The sequence below is a fragment of the Sceloporus undulatus genome, chromosome 4 (assembly GCF_019175285.1).
Source record: "Sceloporus undulatus isolate JIND9_A2432 ecotype Alabama chromosome 4, SceUnd_v1.1, whole genome shotgun sequence".
In the NCBI taxonomy this organism is placed as follows: domain Eukaryota; kingdom Metazoa; phylum Chordata; class Lepidosauria; order Squamata; family Phrynosomatidae; genus Sceloporus; species Sceloporus undulatus.
Genome location: NC_056525.1, coordinates 135,485,012 through 135,506,990, shown reverse-complemented (window position 1 = coordinate 135,506,990; position 21,979 = coordinate 135,485,012). Strand labels below are relative to the sequence as shown.

General features: G+C 39.6%; 3 protein-coding genes across 3 annotated transcripts in view; all 3 read left to right on the top strand.

Moving 5' to 3' along the window:
- Positions 1–425, top strand: part of LOC121927767 (protocadherin alpha-2-like) — a 76,113-nt gene extending 75,688 nt beyond the window's left edge. The window contains exon 2 of the mRNA XM_042461634.1: positions 377–425. Within this exon, the coding sequence (XP_042317568.1) occupies positions 377–396 (20 nt within the window). The 3' untranslated portion in view covers positions 397–425. The remainder of the gene's footprint in view (positions 1–376) is intronic.
- LOC121927766 (protocadherin alpha-3-like) overlaps positions 1–435 on the top strand; it is a 205,707-nt gene extending 205,272 nt beyond the window's left edge. The window contains exon 3 of the mRNA XM_042461633.1: positions 377–435. The gene's annotated coding sequence lies outside the window, so the exon portion shown is untranslated. The remainder of the gene's footprint in view (positions 1–376) is intronic.
- The window catches only part of LOC121927764 (protocadherin alpha-C1-like), a 91,832-nt gene that overhangs the window by 52,828 nt on the left and 17,025 nt on the right, over positions 1–21,979 (top strand). The window contains 2 exon segments of the mRNA XM_042461631.1: positions 377–435; positions 3,454–3,542. Coding sequence (XP_042317565.1) covers positions 377–435; positions 3,454–3,542 — 148 coding nt within the window.

The following is a 21,979-nucleotide window of genomic DNA, read 5'->3' as shown; positions in this document are numbered from 1 at the left end:
GATGCTAAACCTCAGAAAACCCACAAAATATTTTTTTTAAAAAAAGAATAGTGAGTCCAGAGGCCACTTCTTGATTCTTTTCTTTTATTCATTTCTGGGCCTGTTGTGGCCAATAGTGGATCTTCTGGGTCAAAATATTGGCCTTGGATGGTAAGAAATTGCTTGCTCCTGCTCTTGTGTAATTATTCAAAAGTTCCTATGGCTGATAAAATGTGAAGAGGTTGGCAGTTCTCTTGCATTTTAAAAATGAATATATTTATGTGCTTCTTTGGCACGAAATGCAAACTCTACGGAACTCTAGATTATAATACACTGCTTTTTAAATGTGTTTAAATGGAAATTAATATTGATCTCATTCTCTTGTTTTGTTTTATAGCCAAAACCACCCAATCCTGACTGGCGTTATTCTGCATCCTTAAGAGCTGGCATGCAAGGGTATGTATTCATACATCTTCCTCTTGTTTGTTTGCGTGTTTGCTTATTTTTTCTCCTTCCTTTCTCCCAGCATGGGATCCAAGATGGCATACAATATTTCAAAAATACAATACAACAACTAGAAAAAGCTCATAGTATAAAAATTAAAACCAGACTTCTGTTTAAAAAATACAAGTTAACAGTGCAGCATAAGAGCAGTTAAAAAAAAGGATATAAAGCATAATAAAGTAGAAACACAATGCCCCTGTTAAAAGCCATATCTGTACAAATCCTCTGCATAGACTCAAAAGAGTTGGAAATATTCAATATGCCTCCTTAAATAAAAAGGTCTTTACCTGTCAGCTGAAAAGACAGCAGGAATGGGGACAAACAGACTTCCTGAGGAAGAGAATTCCACAACTTGAGAGCACCAACCAAGAGGTCTCCTGTGTTCCCCAATCAGTCCTATGATGGTGGTGGGACCAAGAGAAAGCCTTCCCATACAGATGTTAGAATTCAGGAAGGCTCATGTAAGTTTTTCAAATAGTCTGGACCAAAGCCATGTAGGACTTTAAAGGGCATGACCAGCACTTTGAATTCCACTTGCAAATGGATCTTTGGCAGTCAGTAGAGCTGTTTCAGCAATGAGGTTGTTATCAACCCTATAACTTGTCCCAGGCTGCAGGTACACTGCAGTATTAATGCAGTTTGACACCGCTATAGCTGCCATGGTTCAGTGCTATGAAACTTTGGGATTTGTAGTTTTGTGAAATATTTAGCCTTCTCTGTCAGAGACCTCTAGTGCTGCAAGAAACTACAAATCCCAGGATTCCATAGGATGAAACCGTGATAGTTAAACCAGTGTCAAATTGCATTAATACTGCATTGTGCTAGCAGGTGCAGTCAGCAACCTGGTTGTAACATTTTCATTCTCTGAAATTTCCAGTTAGGCAAGATAGAATTCTTGTTTGCTGAAATGAGGCAGCAATACTGTATAAAGGAACCTGTTCCTTTGGAATATGGTCACTTTTTGTTGTGCCCTCAAGTCATTTCTGATTTACTGCAACCCAAAGGGTTTTCTCAGCAAATCTCTTGAAAACAGGGTTGCCATTGCCATTCTATGAGGCTGAGAGAGTGTGACTTGCCTAAGGCTGCCAAGTGGGTTTCCATGGCCAAGCTAGGATTCGAACTCAGTCTCTAGAATCATAGTCCAGTGCTCAAACCACTACACCATATTGACTCTTACAGTTTCATAATTATGCCTGGTGAGGATAATGCACCAGGAGATTCTCCTGCCCATTTTCTACTGACATGAATGGGAGTTGTATAAGAGAATTGCTGTGTCTTTTCAGCATAAGATGTGAATGTCCCAGCAGCCCTAGTTTATAAACAGTTGAGAGGAGAGCATTTAGCCTCTTTGGACACTGCAGCCCCCACATCTTTTTTCAGGACTGATTTAATAAGTATTTTACATCATATTAGGATATGCTTTGTGCATTAAGGTTACATCCCACCTTCTTATAAATTAAGGAGTAATTGCCAATTATTTCAGTTATTGAACTGTCATATCCCATTAAAGTTTCTTCTTTGTCTTAATCAACTCTATCTTTTTCATCCATAACAAAAAATGGTTTTACATGAATTCATGTCTACAGGTTCTTGCATTAATTTATTGTAATTATTATTATATTGTCAATTCAATGGGAAATCAAAGCTTTGTTACACTTTATTAGTCCTTTCTATTGTTTTTCCAATGAGCAGGTGGTTAGGTGAAGGAGAATGACATTTTCAGGTAAAACCAGACAGGATGAGTTTCATGCCTGAGCAAGAACAGAAATCCTGCTTGTCCTCCATATATAAACCCAACCTTTTGCCCCATGTGGCGCCTGCAAGTAATAGTTGTAGGTGCATCTCTACAAGGTGAGAGCCAGCATGCAGTTGCGGTCTGAGTATTGGACTGTAACTCTGGATACCAGGGTTTGAATCTCCCTTCAAGCGTAAAATCCCATTGGCTGACCTTGAGCAAGTCACACTCTTTTAGCCGCAGATGATGGTTTGGCGCAATGGCAAACCGGCTCTCAAAGAAATATGCCAAGAAAAACCTATGATATGTTTGCCTTAGGTCCACCATAAGTTAAAAATGACTTGGAGGCACACAACAACAACAACTGCAGGAGGCAGCTAAGAAAAAAAAATAGTTATATAAAAAAAGATTATTTGGCACCTCCTTTTGGATACTTGGCAACATGCAATTAACAAAAGCAAATGATTGGGCCTAGAAATTATCCCTGTTTAAACAACATTGATGTGGAATTGACATCATTTTTGCCAGCAGTGCAAGAGAACAATTGCCCCCTCCCAAATTCTGGATGCTAGTTTCCTGTACAGTGCATAAAACACACACATTTATTTAGCTATTTTTCAGTGCACTCATTTCTTTGCCATTTCCATTTCAGTTCACAACATAATAATTTGTGGCAACAGAATTTGCCAGTGTCATTCATAGCAGAATGTTTCCCATGTGATGTATGAGAAAAATATTATGTGGAATGCTTCCTGATGTTCTCCCTTTTTGCTAGCCAAAGGCACAAGGTGCAATCACTGTTGGGTATTGTAAATTACAGCAGAACGTTTGCTGTATAGGTTTGGTTAATGTTAGCAGGCTGGAGGATGCCTGAAACTGACAGGACAGTGTTTCATTATTTACTTCAACAGTAAGGCATAAACACTGCTGGGATTCAGTGATTTCCCAGCCATGTTAGACATGTCACATCTCATTAATGGAAACAAACCATTCTGCAAAGGCAACATTTGTGCAACATGATGTCCCTGAATTAAGTTGTGGAAAGCAAACATTTTTAACAAGGTCCAGTATTGCAGAATTTGCAAACTGAAAAATTAGAGAGTTCAACAATAATTCTACATTGCAGAGGATTTGTACAGATTATGAACTACTATGCATTTGTCCTCTATAGTCAAAAGGACAGTGTTGGTTATATAAAAATGGTGTATTCTGTTTTGGTGTGTAAATTTGTTTAGTGCTGTGCATATGGAGGAAGCAGGAGGCTTACGCCCAGGACCAGGAGGACCTGAGCAGCAGTGGCCAACAGTGTCCAGTGCAACAACAGGTGAGGGAATGTGTTGATTTTATCATAAAGGGATAATGGGAAGTAAATATCTTTCAGTGGGAATGTATTTTTCTTGGTGTTGCTTCAAACCACAGTTCCTGCATCTTTGTTCATAATTGTCTATTTGCTTCATGTCTGAAAGCTGGGTACACTCTCTTTCAAAGAAACATGGACATGAAAAAATAAACAGGCAAAGGAACAGATGGCTACCAGAGAGTGGGCAGAATTCCAGCAGTCTTCATCATAACATAATTTGGGAATATTCTAGGCAGGAATTTTGATTTGAAGAAACATTATTTGCTGTTGCTGCTATTGTTAACTTAGTGTTTGAGTGATTTTTTTCCAAACAGATATTACAGAAAAACCTGTCCCTCCTCACAAATAACAAAAAATAATTACAGGCTTCCTGCACCATATGTGGGCTTTCCATCCACCGACTTGAGCTCATGTACAGAGCAAACCTGGGGAGACAAAATGGTGTGCTTGCCTGCGCTGCATACACAGCATTGCATGTGGGAGCACATCACCATTAGAATCAATAGGATTTGAGATCCCATGTTTTTTTTTCTGCGGGGGGGGGGGGGGGGGTCCGGAATGGATCCCCTGCATATACAAAGGGACCACTGTATAATCATTTTTATCCACTTGTCCACCTGTCTTAATGCTCATAAGTGAAATATCTTTCTTGCTAAAGAGTGCAAAAGAATTATTGTAGAATGACAATTATTTTTCCAGTCTTATTTTAGAAGCTCAGAACATCACATGAGCTTTCTCCTCTTTGCAGGACCCTTAAATTAAAGGCATTTTTTAAAAAAATCCGCCACTTCATATAATTAAGGTAAGACACAGGAGCCCAGCTTAGCCCAGCACCCTCAATAATAACTAACAAATAAAAATATTATGCAGTTCCCGGGGAGGGGGGAACTTTCTTGTTTTCGAAAACAGATATCATAACACATTAACATTAATTCATCACAGGTGACACAATTAATAGTCATGCAATACTTTGAGGCAATGAGAAAATCATGTCTGTCTTTTAATACAAGTCCATTGGTCAACGTGCATAACATCCAAAGTAGCTAAATAAGTCTGCCACAGACTCCATTTTGACTTATTGCAACCTTATCATAGGGTTTTCTGAGCCATGATTTATTCAGAGAAAGTTTGCCATTGCCTTCCTCTTAAACTGAGAGGTTGCCACTTGCCCAAGGTCACCCCTTTGATTGCCATAGCTGAGTGAGGATTTTAAACCTAGTCTCCAGAGTCCTAATCCAGCGCTCAAACCTCTACATCATATTGGCTTTCCTTTAAGCATGCTTCTGAGAAAATGTGCAGCAGACTTTGCTGATGCAAATCTGAAGCAATTTCCAAAGTCATGGACTTACATTCTTTTGTGTCATTTATTTGGGTCATATTTTCTACTAGAGCCATCCATCCTGTGTTGTACGTATAGCTCTCTTTCTGCAGAAGCACCTTCTGTTTCTGTTGTTCCTTTCTGCTCTGGCACCCAAGTATGTGAGCTTGTTCTGTTCACACCCCTCCTCACATCAAATAAGGATGCAAAGATAACTTTTCATTAGGCCATTGACCCATTTCAAGCAATTATGCTACAGCAAATGAATCAAACATTTGCTTTTCCTGTGTCATTCTCATTGCCACAGTGTTACACCTGTGTCTCAACATCAATTAATTTGCTGCTCATTTTCAGCAGCCGTATGCAGCCCATTGCAGCTCTCTGACTAGAAAAGTGCCTTTGATCCCAGTTTCAGATACTTGTGCTCCGTGTGACTGGTTTGTTCAGTTTATTGTTTCTAATAGGTAGTTTGTGAAACCATTCATTTAATTTCACTGTCCACAAAAGCTTTGGCCAAAGTGCTTCATGCTGAAGGAATCAGTGAGTTAATCAATGAGAGCTTCAAAAGATGATGTCACAATAAGTTTTAAGAAGGATAAAGAAGTTAATCGTTAAGCCAGCAAATCCTTAATTCTTTGCACACAGCTGCACTCTGAATTTGCGTGGCATAGCAGCAGCCCTATACCTTTAGCATTAAAGCCTGTTCTCAGTTACATGGATCAAACTTCCATCGGATTCAAAGGGAGTTTCACCTAAGCAAAGAAGAGCAGAGTTTATCTTGTTGATGCTTATTCCTTTTAAGCTAATGCCGTGCCCTGAATTTCACTCTGGTGGAAAAAGAGTGCTCCAAGCTGGAAAAGAATGGCTGAGCTGCTTTTTAAATCCATGGGCTGAAATGTTGTTGCCAGAGCAGAAAAAGCAGTTAAGAAGAGCCTGCTCTTATTGACTTATTGGATTCCTGATTTGTCTCCATCACTGTTATAACATCAGTGTCAGCAGGAGGGAATCCATTTTCTAAAGTGTATCCCACTGCTTTGGATAAGAGAATTCATTTACATTATTCTCTCGTAAAATATGTCCCCTTTAGTGGGAGGGATTGATCAGCAGGGCTGATGGTGCTGTTCCAAGCAATGCTCAGAAAGTCAGTTTCTTGCATGTATTTGATTTATATAATTTCTTATTTTGCAAATATTTGAGCTAAGAATGGAGGACTTAATAGAAAACCAGTGATGAGGAGCTATAGAGAATCATGAAGAAGAAATTTCGAAACATGAAAACATAAAATACAATTAACAGTTAACATTTAGCCCTTCTTCCCGTTCTTTCTCTTTTATCCCTCACCCAATTGGTCATTCTGTCCATTGTTCATTTCCTTATTCTTTCTCGTTTCTTCTTTTCCTTTCCTCCCAGTTTAAATGTTTGTTTAATCTTTTTAAAACCTTTGTTCTCTAACCACTTCTTTCCCTATATGTGTCTGTGTAATGTGCAAGGGATTATTATTATTATTATTATTGAGGTTAAACACTGCAGAATAGCACTGCAACCTATTTAAAAGGCAGGGCCCATACAGACAGACCAAAATAAAGCTTCTTCGGGTCTCTTTGGAGGTATGCTGTTTAAATGACACACACACCTTAAGAGTCCAGAAGCTATGCCAAAGCTGCTCTTCAGTCCTTAGGACTGGAGTGTGGCTTTGGTGTGGCTTCTGGACTCTTAGGACACATGCATCATTTAAACAGCATACCTCCAAAGTGACCCAAAGCAGCTTTATTTTGGCCTGTCTGTATGGGCTCGCAAATTGCTTCATTGAAGGCTTCTAAAACAGGTAGTTCACCCCTGCTTTTTTTTGGGGGGGGGAGCACAGAGAAAGAATGGTCTGGAGAGTCTAATGTGCGAGGAGCCACCAAAAAACCTTGAGAAACCACATGTAGCTACAGGGCTGTACTTTGTCCATCCTTGGTAATATGCCTGCCACAAGTTATTCATTATCTTTAAATTATTTTTTCTTCTATTTTTTAAAAAATTCTTAAACATACCTACAACATACATTGCTTTATTGGATAGAAAACCTCCCTACCTGGTTAACAAGTTGTGTCCATGTTGAGGAAATATAAAAAGCAACATAATGACCATTCATGCGGTACAGCAAAATTAATTGCAATAAGATGAGCATCATGAGAAGCATTTTTTTAAAAAAAAAAGTCTTAATCTAGTGTGGAAAAGATAATTGTGGAAAATTAGAGGCATTATACATTAATAGGGAGTTCCTTCTGCAATTCTTCTGAAAATTTTCAAATGTCACAGGAAAACATTTTTCCTTGTAAATCCCCCTGCCTTGAACATTTGAAATTTCTGTTCGTTTTCTTGTCCTAAGAATGGGGCTGTGAAAGCATGGAAGTATTTTCAATTTAATTTTAGAAACCATTGGCATATTACTTATTTTGTTACAAACATCTTGGCTGTTTCCTTGCAAAACACAGAGTAAGGTTGGAATGCACATACTAGGTAGAGCCCAGCAGTTTGCAGCACTGCTGTTTTCTGTCTCTAGTGCATAAAACAGAACCAAAAAGGAGAATGGAGAGGCTGGAGGAAGACTACAGTCCTTGTAAACAGTCAAGGAAATTGTCCTGTTCTATTTGCACTAAAGTAAAATGGAAAGCTGTTGCAATGCAAGCAAGTAGAGGCATAGCAAGGAAAAAAAATCCTTGCATGACCTTTGCTTATTCGCCAGTTTGCCTCTAGTTTTCTGCTTCTTGGAAAAATTTAAACATATTCAGACCAACTGCGATAGCATAGTAAAACTCTGAACAACATCATCTCACCTAGCATGTGACTACACCACAGCTGAATGGGAGAGCTGACTATATTTTAAAACACAGTTATAATGTTTTGTAGAAGTAGTAAACACCACTCATGCACACATTTGACTTTTTCACATTTTGTTCTGGTAGAAGCTGGAGTTGAAATGGATTGAATTGGCATTGTTACTATTTGATGTACACAAGGTACTGAACACCATAAAGATGAAAAATGCATACACACACACACACACACACACACACCGTATATATAGATATAGATATATATTTGGTTGCACAAATGTTAAGTAAATAAAAAGCAAGCAGGCACTTTGGGGGTTCATAAGTATTTACATCTCCTAGAGTCAATGCATGGGAGAAGCACCTTTAGAAGCATAGGACTTTATAACACTGGGAAAATCAGGGGAAAACGGGTGTTTAAACAGACATTTTCCTTGGAAAGTTGCATGATCGCAGTGAATATTTTCACATGATGTTGTGATTAAAGAAGACTTATCCCGCAAATAACCAGGGAAAAACCAGCAACAAATCATTCATGGGGAAATCTCGTGAATTATTTGTTGCTGGTTATTCCCTGGTTATTCCTGGGATAAGTCCTCTCTAATCGCAATGTGTGTGAAAATCTTCACTGCAATCGTGTGACTTTTTCGGGAAAATGTCTGTTTAAACCCTCAATTTTCCCCACTCCATATCTGGATTCTGAAATTTTGGCCATTCTTCTTAACAAAATTACTCCAGCTCTGCCAGTTTTATGGGACTTTTGGCATCTAAACACTGCACCACCAGGCAGTGTTGTGGTTGAACCATATTATTTAATTTTATGATATAGGATTTAATGGTGCCCATAGTTTGGGAAGTTTCTTTATTCCTAAATAGTGGCATGACTTTCATTTTCTGTCTCAGATGTCAAAATAACTGGTACTACATAGCTTGACATGGGGGCTGTGGAAGGGAAGAGTTGATATTTGGTGTCCCCTTTTGGGAATACAGTATGTTGGACTGTCTCTAGGTGTGCACAAAGTGTGGCTTTGTGAGATAGATAATACCAGAGAAAAACAGTCCTAAAACTCAGTCAGGCTCAGCCCCTTCACTTGGTGTGTGTCTGGGGCAACACAGTTTGACCAAAATGTATTTTGCAAGCAGCCTTAGGTTCACACATACTGTACACTCATGTTATTGCAACAGGGGCTTTCAGTTTCATGAGTATCATGTGAATTGTGCCCATGCAACCATATTTCAGGCAGCACAGAGATCTCAATGGCTGATTCTAGCTGAGGAAAGAACTGCATTGTGCCAGCAGTAATGTATTATGACTTCAGTGTTGATAAAATGTGCCAACTGAAAGACAAAAGCATTTCCTTGGGAAAATAAGGCTGGCATTTTCTGAAAAGGCTGTCAGACAGTGAGCTCTCAGAGGTGACCTCTCAGATCAAACAGATGTATGGCAGGGAACAGAAATATGTCATTTTTTTCTGCCCTAGGCTTAACAAGTACAATTTAATTCAATCCTCTAACTTGAAATGTAATGTTCTAATTCTACAGTTTGTTGATAAGCAGAATTGCTAGGCACATTAGAAATACTGTGTACATTTCTGGTCACCACACTTGAGAAAGGGAAATAAGTGTAAGGTTCATGGTGTGAATGGAAAAGGACTTCTCTTCATCCTCTCCCCAAGCCCCCTTTCATTATACTAGAACCCAGACAGCTCAAAGCCTCTTTCCAGTACATAGGCTTTTCTATGAAAATGGGGTTCAGGCTCAGGTCCGCTCAGTTTCAGCAAGAGAGCTCCATCATGTGCCTTCAGAAGATTCCTCCGAGCCTCGCCTGTCTCAGCAGACACATCATCACGTGAGAGGAGACACTCTCATATAAGCCATAACAATTGGCAGTCTTAGCAGGGAGGCTAATGGGTCAGGGAGCCTGGATCTTTTGGAGGTTGAATTCAGGTCATCTTTGAAGCACAGCTGGTTACCCAGTACCCATGGAAGACTGCTTTTCCATGGCATGCTTTATGTTTGCTAAGTGGGCAAACTGTTAGCAATTACTGGCTTTGAAAGAAAAAAAATATAACTGTGGCATAGCAGTAGGCTGGGTATACTTTTCTTGATGCTTTCTTTTTCTATGATTCTTTTCTGCATTTTCAGACACACATAGAGTTAAAATGTGGCTGTGTGAGGCACTGCAATTAACTTCATTGCTTTTTTATCTCACCCGCTCCCCTTATTCATCACACAATAACCAAGAGAGCTTCATATAATATAACATTTGTTGCAGACAGCTTGAAAGCTGCATCTGAGTTCTTCTTAGATTAAAAATGGGGTCAATCCTGACTGCAGGCCTTTCTTTTTGATAACACCAGTTTGGGAATTCAGCTTTGCTCTACCCAGAATAATATTAGAATTTGAAATGTCTGTGAAGCCTTTCCTTTGGACAAAATGCCCTATTTGCTGGAACTAGTCCAGTGTGTGTTCCAGGTCTGTGGGAGCAAGATGTAGGTTTCTGTGCCTCGGGCAAGACTTTGAGATAATCCTGCATCAAAAACACTGGCACATCACAGGAGACTTCTTCCTTCAGTCCTGTGTTAAATATAAGAAAAGCAAGCAAGGAGAAAGGAAAATACAATTAAGGTAACAAGTCTGAAGTGCAGTGGGTGTGGTTTGAAGACACATTGTTTGTCCTGAAAAATTCAGTGGATATGTGTTTGAGCAGAGAGATCATATTATGAAATGTGGTTTGAAAGAAGTGGCTTTTCAGACACCTTCACTTAATTTCAGTGTGTTGTCTTCAAGGCAGAGAATGTGTGTTCATTTCCACCACACCCACAGTGTCTGGCTGTCTTCATCTTTAGAACAGTTTTCTTGACCCCAAGCTGCCATCCCTCCCTCTAAAAGTACTTATGTGCGTAAAAGGACCACCAGGTTTGACAGCTGTGCAGTTACACCCACAGTTCTGCATAGTATTAAAATAACTGTTTCATTATGGACTGATTTAAATCAACAAGAAGACAAAGGCGGGTTACAGACCGCCCGTTTGGGGCAGTCTGCACCCGCCCCTTTCCCCGATGTATTGGGGCCTCAGTGGCCAGAATGGCAGCCGCTGAGGCCCCGATCCACCGCTTCCCGGGCTGCGGGGAAGCGGCAAAAGGCCGCTTCCCAGCAGCCTGGAAAGGGGTGTCCTTGGGGCTTCAAGCCCCAAGGACACCTCGCGGCGGTGGGGAGGAGGAGAAAGGGGCCGCTTGGCCCCTTTCTCCTTTGCGCCGCTTGGCACAGCCATGTGAAGTCTGCACCCAGCAGCGCAAACCAGGAAGGAGCTCCGAAACGGAGCTCCTTCCTGCTCCGTGCTAAGGGCGCACTAAGCGCCCTGGCGCGGAGCGACGACGTCACATCCGCGCTGCCCCGTATAGAGGCGGCGCGGTCGTGACGTCATCATGGCGGCGGTCTGGAACGACTGCTGCCATTTTGTGTGCGCAGAGCACGCACTAGGGTTAGGGGGTGCAGAAGCACCGCCCCTTCCTAACCCTAGTACGCGCTCTGCGCGTACTATATGGCCCGTCTATAATGGGCCAAAGTTAAATAATTAAAATTAAACAAGTTTACTAACAAGGTTGTTATCACAAAGCACTCAGGTTTGAAACTGAGCAGAGCTTTTATGTAACCTGGAAGCAAAATTCAAAATCTTTGATTATGCAGCACACATATATTGCAGAACATTATGTGCTAGAAACAGCTTTCTGTCTGGCTGTCTCTTTGAAATACTGTGTACTTGAAGGTTGTGGCTGCAATCTTGCAGTAGAAAGGGCCGTAGGTTACTTGGACAATTATTCTCTCCAATAAATAGAAAGTAATTGCCTCACCTGTCTGATGAGTGTGATAACTATCCACAATTTGAAGTGCCTCCTCCTGATTTTCATTGTTCCCACTGATTGTTAAAGTGGGCCACAGGGCTGCATCCCATACCTTTCCAGAACACTATTTCCCACAACATTGCATTGTGATCTCCATGCTGTCTGAAATATGGTTGCATGGGCACATCTTTGAATTCTTTCCAGAAGGTATTTATGTTGTCTTGGGGAAGGAAAGCAAGGATTGCAGTGGGGGGAAAGGGCAAGAAAGTCTTTTTTCAAGCATACTTCTGCTTGTGCAGCTTTGAATCTAACCTTTGAGAAACAAAATTACGTAAAAAGCAACAACAACACCATGGGTCAATTGTTATTCACTTCATCATGTTCAAAACTAATCTTTCTAAAGACAATTGTATACATCTCTCAAGAGCTGCTGACTGGAAGTGAAACCATGAAGTCTAAGTTAATTCTTTATCATGACATTATTATTATTTTGTTTTGTTTTAACTGTACACTTCTAGTATTACCCAAACTCTGTGTATTTTCACTTGTCTTATTCATATCTGCCCATTCTATACAAAATGTTCATAAGGTTGCTTAGCATAAAATCCATGATAAAAAATGAGAGGGGTATAGGGATTGGGACTTGCGAGATCCAGGCTCAACTTGCCAACTGAGTTGCAGAACTCATTTGGACCTTGAGTCAGTCACATTCTCTTAGACTGATGTACCTCATAGGGTTATTGTGAAGATAAGGTATGGGGGAGGAGAGCCATGTACTCTGCCTTAAGCTTATTGGAGGAATGTGATACAAATATAATAAAAAAATAAAAAAATAAAAGCGAACTAATCCATGAACAGAAAAACATTACAATAAAAGGCTGTTGATGGAAGGCTGCCGGTGAGGCCTTGGCATGGAACATGTCAAGCAGCTTGAGTTAATATTTAATTCTTAAGAAGTCAAGTTCTACCTTTCTCCTACACAGTGTTTAGGATAAGTTACTCCATGCCATGAGGTCATCACATTGTATGCTCCTGCTCCACATTGCTAGCTGCCACTAAGAGCTGATTGCTTCGGGAGTAGTTTGCTGACACCACCACCACCACCAATAATAATATTTAATATTTTATTGAGGTTTTTATATCGGGGTTTGAGTCTTCTTATATTATTACTTTGTGTCATATTTTAGGCTGCTTTTGCATATTATATTGTTTGGATTTATTTATTTATTTTAGTTTTCTGTATTTTACATATGGTGATCTATGATTAAAATACATTTCAAGCAAATTGCTTTGGGGTGGACTGGGGAACACATAATACAAGATCCCGGGTACACTTCCCTATTTGAATGAATATAAAGCATTGAGGAACAAACATTGTTAGATTCTCCATGTTTAGGTCCGTAAGGCAGTCACTCTTTAGTCCTCTTCTACAGATAACAATGGTAGCTGTAGCTTGTACAGATAACCATTGTAGTATTGGTCCCCTTGGAAAGCTGGAGGAGCTATCCAAAGTGCTGAAGCTATTTTGCAGATCAGCTCCATTGCTCTGGATAGCACCTGTAGATGCTGTACTAAAACCCAGAGTGGTTTTGCAATCTTATGAGAGATACCAACCAGCAGTGCCAGTGGATTTTTTTAAAATATCAAGAATGCTTAAGTGACAGGTCACTTTTTTGTGACATGGAGATCTTAGTCTATCTCTGCACAGTTTGAGACAGCCTTGTTTCATTTGTGTTGTGAATAAAGAAGGCATGAAACAGTCACAGCATACAGCTGAATTCAGGCCAGTGATCTAGAGGTGAAAGGCTCCATATCACTTCAGCTGCTGAAACCTCTTGAAGTCTAAGCTATACAGAAAACATATATTTATGAGCACAACACTTTCTAGACAGTGTTTTTCCCCCTTCTTCTCCAGAATAGATGGAGTACATGCTCTGTACAGAAATAACAGTCTGCCACATACAAATGGAGCTTCCAGATGAGAATGTCATTGCCTAATCGGGAGAAACATATTCAGGTCAAGTGCCAGATGCAGTTATGCAGGAGAATAGTGTAGGTCCTTGAAGCCTTTGAGGAAGGAGCCTAATACCAAACTGATAAAAAAAAATGGCAAGGCGTCTGCAGAAATCTGGAGAAAGCTTTCAGTAGGTATGTTTACCAAGTTACATCCATCGTTATTGATTACTGAATCCTGGAGTAGAAGTTGTTTGAACACACACACACATCACATTTCAGCAGGCAACTTTACTTTTAACAGCATGTTGCAAAGTGTGTTTGGTGTAAAAAGTTGTATGGAAGGCACACCCAGGACCAAATGCATGGTGATAGTGAAGATTATGGTAGATATACACTCCTTCAGTATTGTTGATATGGTCAAAATCAGTATTCATTTCTTTTTTTAAAAAAGCAACTCCAGTTCTTAAATTAGCTATTTAAGGTGGAGAGAAAAATCCAGAGTGTGGGTTATGGGTGCTCAATAGCCAGTTGCCTGATCATGAAATGTATTTATTTAATTTCTGTCCTGCCTTTGCTGCTGTGGCAAGTCCAGATAGGAGCACTCGGCCCTCTCCTTTGCTGCAATGGTGGCTGCCTCCCCTCTACCACTGCAGCAAAGCTGGGAGGGGTGCAGTGGGAAGAGGGTTCAAGCAGGTATCAATCCTCTTCTGGAGTATCACCTGGTGTGGGCTCCACCCCCTGTATCATTCTAAAAATGCCATTGCAAACCAATAGCTTCAATCCACAGAGGGGAAATCTACTCTAGTTCTAATTAAAATCTGTCAGCAGATATGGAAAACAAAACAATGGTCCCAGACTGGAAATCTTCAATATATATTCCAATCCCAGAAAAAGTGGATACCAGGTATTGTAGTAAAAAGCAGACTATTGCATTGATCTCCTGTGAAAGCAAGGTGATGCTCAAAATTTCACAACAAAGACTTTTATCATATATGAAGGGAGAATGCCAGATGGCCAAGCTGACCTCAGAAAAGGAAGAGGCACTATGGATCGTATCACAAACATTGAATAACGTATCTAAGAATTTCAGAAGAACATCAACCTGAGTCTTACAGTAAAGCCTTTATCTGTGTAGATCAGGAGAAATTATGGTTTGCTCAACAAGAAATGGGAGCCCCACAACACCTAACTGCCTTGTAGTCAGGATACAAGACCATTGTCAGGACACAATATAGAGAAACAAAGTGGTTTCCCATTGGCAAGGTCAGTCAAGGCTGTCTTTTATAATCTATATGTTTAATTTGCACACTGAACATAAAGCAGGATTTGATTCAGAGGAAGGAGACATGAAAATTGGAGGAAAGAACATCAACAATTTAAGACATGCAGATGACACCATACAACTTGCATAAAATAGCAAAGCCTTGCAATGATGACTAAAGAAAGTGAAGTGAAGACAAGCAGCCACTCAAAGGGAAGGTATTTTTTACTATACATCAAAGGAGTCACAGACAGAATAGGCAAAGTGGTGAATTTTACTTGTGTAGTGTAATATGCTGTTTTAATGCTTGAATGTTTTTTGCTTTTTAAAATGGTTTTAAGTATACTGATTTTAATTGTACTATTTAATTTGTCTTATTTAATGTTTTTTTAACTTTTGTAATTAATGTTTTAGTTGTATCGTTTTTAACTTTTTAAAATTATTGTAAGCTGCCTTGAATCCCATTTTGGGCTGGCTGGCTGGATAAATGGAGAGACAGACAGACAAATATAACTTTAAAGTTCCCTGACACTGTTTTTTTCTTCCTGTACATAAAACATTCTTCCCCTTTCAACATAGAAATTTGTCTTTCATTTCACCTCCTAACTCAGTTATCACAATTGTCTCACTTCTCTTTTTATAAGCAGAATTTAGTGGTGCCACTATAACTGTCTAAATATATAGCTGTCATGTGTGCCTAATGACTTTACACATAGCATCCCCAAATATCCCTTGGCTATATTCTCTCTGGGTATGGTGGATTTGTAAAAGTGGGCTTTCTGCACTTCTAAGTCCTTGCTGAAATTCCAGTGCCTGGTTGTTTGTGCATGACTTTGGACGAAGCGTTCACTATTCTTTGTGTCAGCAGGAAGTGATATAAATAGCTATTCATTCATTTGTTAGGATGCTGCAGTAATAATAACAGCAGCAGCATGCTTTCAGTGATGAGAATATGAAGCGTGCCATTTTATCTGCTTACTGCATGTGTGCCACAACTCAGTGACATGATATTCACAGTTCCAGCATCCATTGCACTTCTGAGGTACTGCAGTGAGGTATCGTATTCTTGTAGTAACGTAACCTTAAAATCTTTAAGTTCAAACCAAGCTTTTGAAAAAAGAGACTATAAAAGACACTGTAATGCCAGCCAGCCACAGATGCTGGCGAAACGTCAGAAAGAAACTCTGATAGTACATGGACACATAGCCTGAAAAACCCACAAAAAACACTGTAAACCATTAAAATTCTTTAATCCAGAAATGTATTTACAAACAAAGAGATGGAATATCAGCAAGCAGGCAGCCACTGGAACCAACACAGCAGTGCACTCTTTCCTCATTCTTCTGTTCAAGTAAATACAATTACTGGATAACTAGACAAAATGGTGGGTGAGCTTTAGCTTACCTCCTTTTTTTTTTGTTTATATAGCTTTATGCCAACACATTTTTAAGTATAAAGGCAAACAACAGGAGTTGGAATAAATCTGCTTCTCCCCAGACACCCATCCTTTTGGCCCTTCTACCATTGGATTTGTGCCAGCAGTGTGGGTATATTGATGTAATACATCAAAATAGTGTTTCCAGAAGTTGTATAGCAAGGTACATATGTTTTGTAAAAGTCAGGTTTTTGAGGTTAAAAAACACACATTAGGTCAGAATTGATCAACTGTACACACCTGTGGTAAATATACATAACAAACAGCTCTTACTGGCAGGAGGTTCTTCCTGATGTTGAGGTGGAATCTCTTTTCCTGTAGTTTGAATCCATTGCTTTGTGTCATAGTCTCTGGGGCAGCAGAAAACAAGCTTTCTCCAACTTCAATATGGCATCCTTTTACATATTTAAGCATGGCTATCATGTCACCTCTTAACCTTCTCTTCCTCAGGCTAAAAATACACAACTCCCTAAGTTGTTCCTCATAGGGCATCATTTCCAGACCTTTCACCATTTCGGTTGCCCTCCTCTGGACACGCTCTAGCTTATCAACATCTTTTTGACCAAAGCAGAATAGAGTAGTACTGTAACTTCTTTTGATCTACAGATACCTCTGTATTTTAAATGTTTATTTTGTGCTCTCTTCTGTCTTCTCCTTCAAAGATTCTTGACAGCCCAATAATTTTTAAAAAGTTATTATTTTTTATTGAACTATGGGCTCATCCAGGCTGGTGATTTGTGCCATTTTATATTTCAGAATTTAATGTGGCTTCTTGATTCTTCTTGACACTTTTTGTCACTTCCTCATCCAAAAGCTCCCCTGGCTGTTTTTTTTTTAAATGAGAGGTGGCACATATTAGTTTGTGAGTATCTCACTTGTGATGCTGATTCTGATATTAGATGTTGGTATGTCCAAACCCTTCAGATCCCCTAGATGTTTTTCCAGCATTTGCAATACCCACACAGTCTCCTGTTTCTTCCCTAATGCATCCTTAATTTTGTTTTTATTTTTGTTAAAAATGATCTAAAAGCATATTGTTAGTCATAACATATAGTTGTGTGATTGCTGTATTTGTTTCTTCACAGCAAGATCATCCCCAGTACGCATGCACTTTCCCCATAAACAGTCTCCTGCAGTGCCTTATAGTTCACCACTTTTTCGGTATAACTATAAATGTTTTTAGCACTTTAGTACAACAGCAGTAAGCACTTGTTTCTTAGGAAGATAGTCCCCATACACATATGTTTGTCAATTTGAGAAAAGTTTCCAATGGCATCCCTCTCTCTTCTCCAGTCTCCACTCTTCAGCCCAAGTTGAAATTGGCCAGTTTTTCTGAGCACAGGACTCTCCTGCTGTACTATTATGTCTCTAGCAAGAATTAGATAAAAATAGAAACATAAAAAGGAGGCAAGGGGTAGGGATAAGGGTAATAGGCAAGAAGGTGGAACCATCATTAAAATATGGAAGAAGGTGAGAGATTGGACACATCATACTATTCATGTAATGACTAAATGTATCAGTTAAAAAAACACAAAACCTTGGCAGTTTAGGCAGGAACCAAATATTTTGGAATACATCCGAAAAGGAGGAGAAACAGCATGATTGAAAAAGCATCATTTGGATATTTTAAAAACCCAACAAGATGTATAGTAGCAAATGCAGTTACTTCCAGCTCCCAGCACTTTTGCTCCCTCTGAAAGAGTCATGTGTTTCAGAAACTTCCACAGAACTTTAAGAGGGTCCATAGGATAACAGAGTCACCTGCCCTTGCCCTGCCTTTACAACATTAATAGATTTGTTTCCACTAATGATAAATAGAAAGCCAGCCAGAAATCTGGTTGCACACTTGAGGACAGAAATGTAAATAAACATGTCCCACAAAATGTCATGAATGCTAAAGTACTTCATTGATGGTAAACACCTTCAGAACTCCACCTGCCACACAGTGGTAATCTTGAGCACCAGTGGCATCCTTGCTTATTGAGTATTTGGGGGCTGGAGTTCTTCATCACGCCAGTGAAAATAACAAGTCTGTTGTTCATGCAAGTCCTCATTTGGGGTGTGACAAAATGAGAGTTAAAGTTAAGGCCTTTAATCCTCCCAGTGTTTTAATGTTTTGAATTCACTCCAGCCTTGGACTGACCCTTTGATTGCATTAACAAATTAGAGATTGAGAAGAGAAAAAGGATTATCATCTCAGGATAGCAGATTATGAAAAAGAAAAAGCTCTTAAAGTAATTAGAGAGAGAAATTTGTATTACTGTTTTAAATAATATCCAGTCATTGCCTGCATGAAATTCAAGTGCCTGGGATTCCTTGATGGTGACATTGGTAGAATCTGTTTCAGAGGTTTTCTAGTGCTTTTGCAAGCATAGAATTGTGGGGTGCATATTTGGGCAATTTGAGAGTGAGAATATTCTCACATTGTAGTCAGAAAGTTTAGCAAGAGACAGTCACTACAAATTTTGAAAGTTGGGGGGGGATTTCAACCCTTCACATCCTTCATTCTCCATTCCATCCCAACAGTCTTTCCTTAGAACCATGCTAATTCCTCACCACAAGCAAAGATTTCAGAGTCATTGCATGTGAAATAGTGGTTGCCTGGAATGATGCTATGATAATATTATCCCAAAGGAAGCTTGGGAGGAGAAATAAAATAAAATAAAGTTGGATACTAACAGGACCTCCCTTGCTACTTTCAGTCTTTAAAAAGAATAGCTGGGGCCATATTTACCCCACTTTTAACTTCTTTGAAATCATTCTCTGTTTTCTTGTGTTTTCTCACATATACTCTGTCATGCACAGAATGACTCTTGTGTTCTCTCCACACCACAATTTTGAGCATAAATTTAGCATCTGAGAAGTTTGGTTTTAAGCTTAGTCTCAGGCATTTTTCAGATTTGTATTTTGGAAGAACTGGGAACCAGACTGCCTCCCCGGCAAAAAAACAATCCTAGAGGAATCTCTTGGTGGATGGATGGGAGATAAATATGGGTGTGTGTTCTTCAGCAGCTACCCATCATGTCTAATTAATGTTCCTCTGTTTCCCATTGCAATATGAATAGGTGCCTTATGCCTGTAGTACATTCATAAGAAGAATATTAATGAGATGAGTTCCTAACAGGAGGTGATAGAAAATAGCTAACATTAAGTGACTTACTTATTGTCAGAAAGACGAGAACCTTCTTGCACTTCTGGGTTTCTGCCAAATTAGATCTGACTCCATAGGAGAGCTGCATAGTTCTGTGGCTGCACCTTAAAATGCTAATGAAACAAAAAATGGAGGGGAGGCAATGCCCTAAATCTTCTTTTACAACAGCCTTAACCTCCTCTAGGGAGTAAATCCCATTGAACATTGATCTCCTGCCCTCAACGCTCCCCTGAGCAATGCTGTATCATCATATTTTACTTATGTCCCATTTTCCCACCATAGCATCCAGGGGAGCTAACAAAAATCATAATAATTTTATATAGTTCAAAAACAAAAAAGTAATTAAAGCATAATATGAAAAAAACTAAAAACACCATTAACAGCAAATGAAATAGCCTCCAACAAAATAATACATGACCACCACACTCTTAACAGAGCATAGGATTCAGAGTAGTTGTGCAGCCCCCAGAGAAACTATAACAGATGATATGTCATGCAGCAGCTATATCGCTAGCATTTGTAAACGCTTGAAGCATAAAAACCAGGGAATCCAGTTTCTGAGCTCTCACCTTTGATTCTACTGTAGCTGCTCCTGTAGAAATGGGGTGGGCACAAGGGAGGTTGGGATGCACATCTCTGGATTATTTATGGAACATCAACAAGAGCTTCCGAATTCCCATAATTTAACAATTAGAACAATGATAAGCCCTACCCATCCCCAAAAGTAGACTTCTAAAAGTAAAGAAAAGTAGTGGGGTATTGTGTAAATAAACTCTAGTTCTAGTACTGAAAAGAGAAAGGCATGTCTTCTCTCATTTCTAAATGGATGATCTCTCCTTTCCAAATTATGTTGCTGAACCTTGGGTTCAAGTGAGAAAGAAAGATCCAACAAGTTTGTAGTTTGTCAGTCACTGCCGTAGAGAACACTGCTTTGATCTTATTGTGTTTGATAGTTGATTTATAGAATCATAGGAGTTGGAAGATACCACAAGGGATGTCCAGTCCAATCCTTCCATGCAGGAATACACAATCTAAGCACTCCTGACAGATGGCCATCCAGCCTCTGATTACAAATCTGCAAAGGAGACTCCATCATACTCTGAGGCAACACATTCCACTGTTGAACAGTTCTTACTATCAGGAAGTTCTTCCTAATGTTTTCCCTGTAGTTCCCTGTAGTTTGAATCCATTGTTTCAGGTCCTAGTCTCTGGAGCAACAGAAAGCAAGCTTACTCCTCCTTCAATATGACATCCTTACAGCTGTTTAAACATGGCTATCATATCATCCCCTAAACGTCTCTTTTCCAAGCTAAACATACCCAGCTCCCTAAACCACCATATAGGTCATGTTTTCGAGGAAATCAAAAGTGGTGACCCATATATAAGTCTTAAGTACTGCTGTGATGTCCCATTGCTCAGAGAGTTTCCGGGAAATAATAACCATGTTTGCTGAGAGGACCAAGAGTAGTTTGTTTGGTGGCCTCCTTAATTTGTTCCCAACCCCTTCTTTCTGCCTGAAAATGGTACAGTGAAAGAGTTATCACTGTATGCTGCCAGTTGTTGCTCATATTATCGGTTTGAAAAATGACACATTGAAATGTAGCTTGCCAGAGTACATGCTCTGATATTTTCTGCATGGAGGGAAATAGTTCCCTTCCATACACTCATTCGCATGAGCTACCACTGGCAGTCTCAAGTGGTCTGTTCTTTTAACACCATGATGACAGTACCAGGCTTGCAACCATATCTGCTCTTCATGAATGCCAGGAAGATATTATTAGGATAGTCACATTTTCTTCATCATATGTCCACATCATTCACATACAAAAGTGCTGCAGAACCTTCAGCCTTACACAGATGTCAATGAAATGCTGCTCCAAATAGTCTTCCCCACTATAGCCATGATAGGACTGATGATCAATGACATCTTAAGACCCACAGGTTTAACATCCAGGACTATGAAGTGTACATGGGTTGTTAAGGTGTCTTATGTACATGGATGAGAGCTATGTAAACAGATACTCTAATATTTTGCCTCTTTACTGAGGCTCTTCAGTCTTGAACTTGGAAGTCATAGATGATGCTTGCAGTTATGAAACAACTTCTGGACTGAGTTTTGGACTCTTCATTGTTCTTCCCTTCACTCATAAATTCTGTACTATCTAGCCTGAAGAAGATTTCTTGAATCCCGAAAAGCTGAGTTTGACATCTCAGTAATACTTCTAAAAGTATTACAAAATCCTAAAGTGTGATGTGGAGCCAGGTCATGTAATGATTGTCAAACATTTGAGAGAATTCAGCCAAACCAGTACAGTGGACTAATGCAATAAGCTCCTGGAACATTTAACTGAATACAGTGCAAGCTATGTAGAAGCTATTGTTTTCAACAGCAAACATTAATTAGGACATTGTTTCAGTGCCCAATGGCATGGAAAAATCAGTCAGATGAGATATAAAGCCAATAGAGAAAGTTCTGGATTGGACTGGTGCTGTCCCACAAATAGCAAGAGACACAGGAAAACAAGAGCTGAAATAAAACAGGAAGAGATCTGAAAAGGTAGACCTGTCTAGAAATGGAAGAAAACAGGTGATAGTAAGGTCAGCAGCGCACACCAA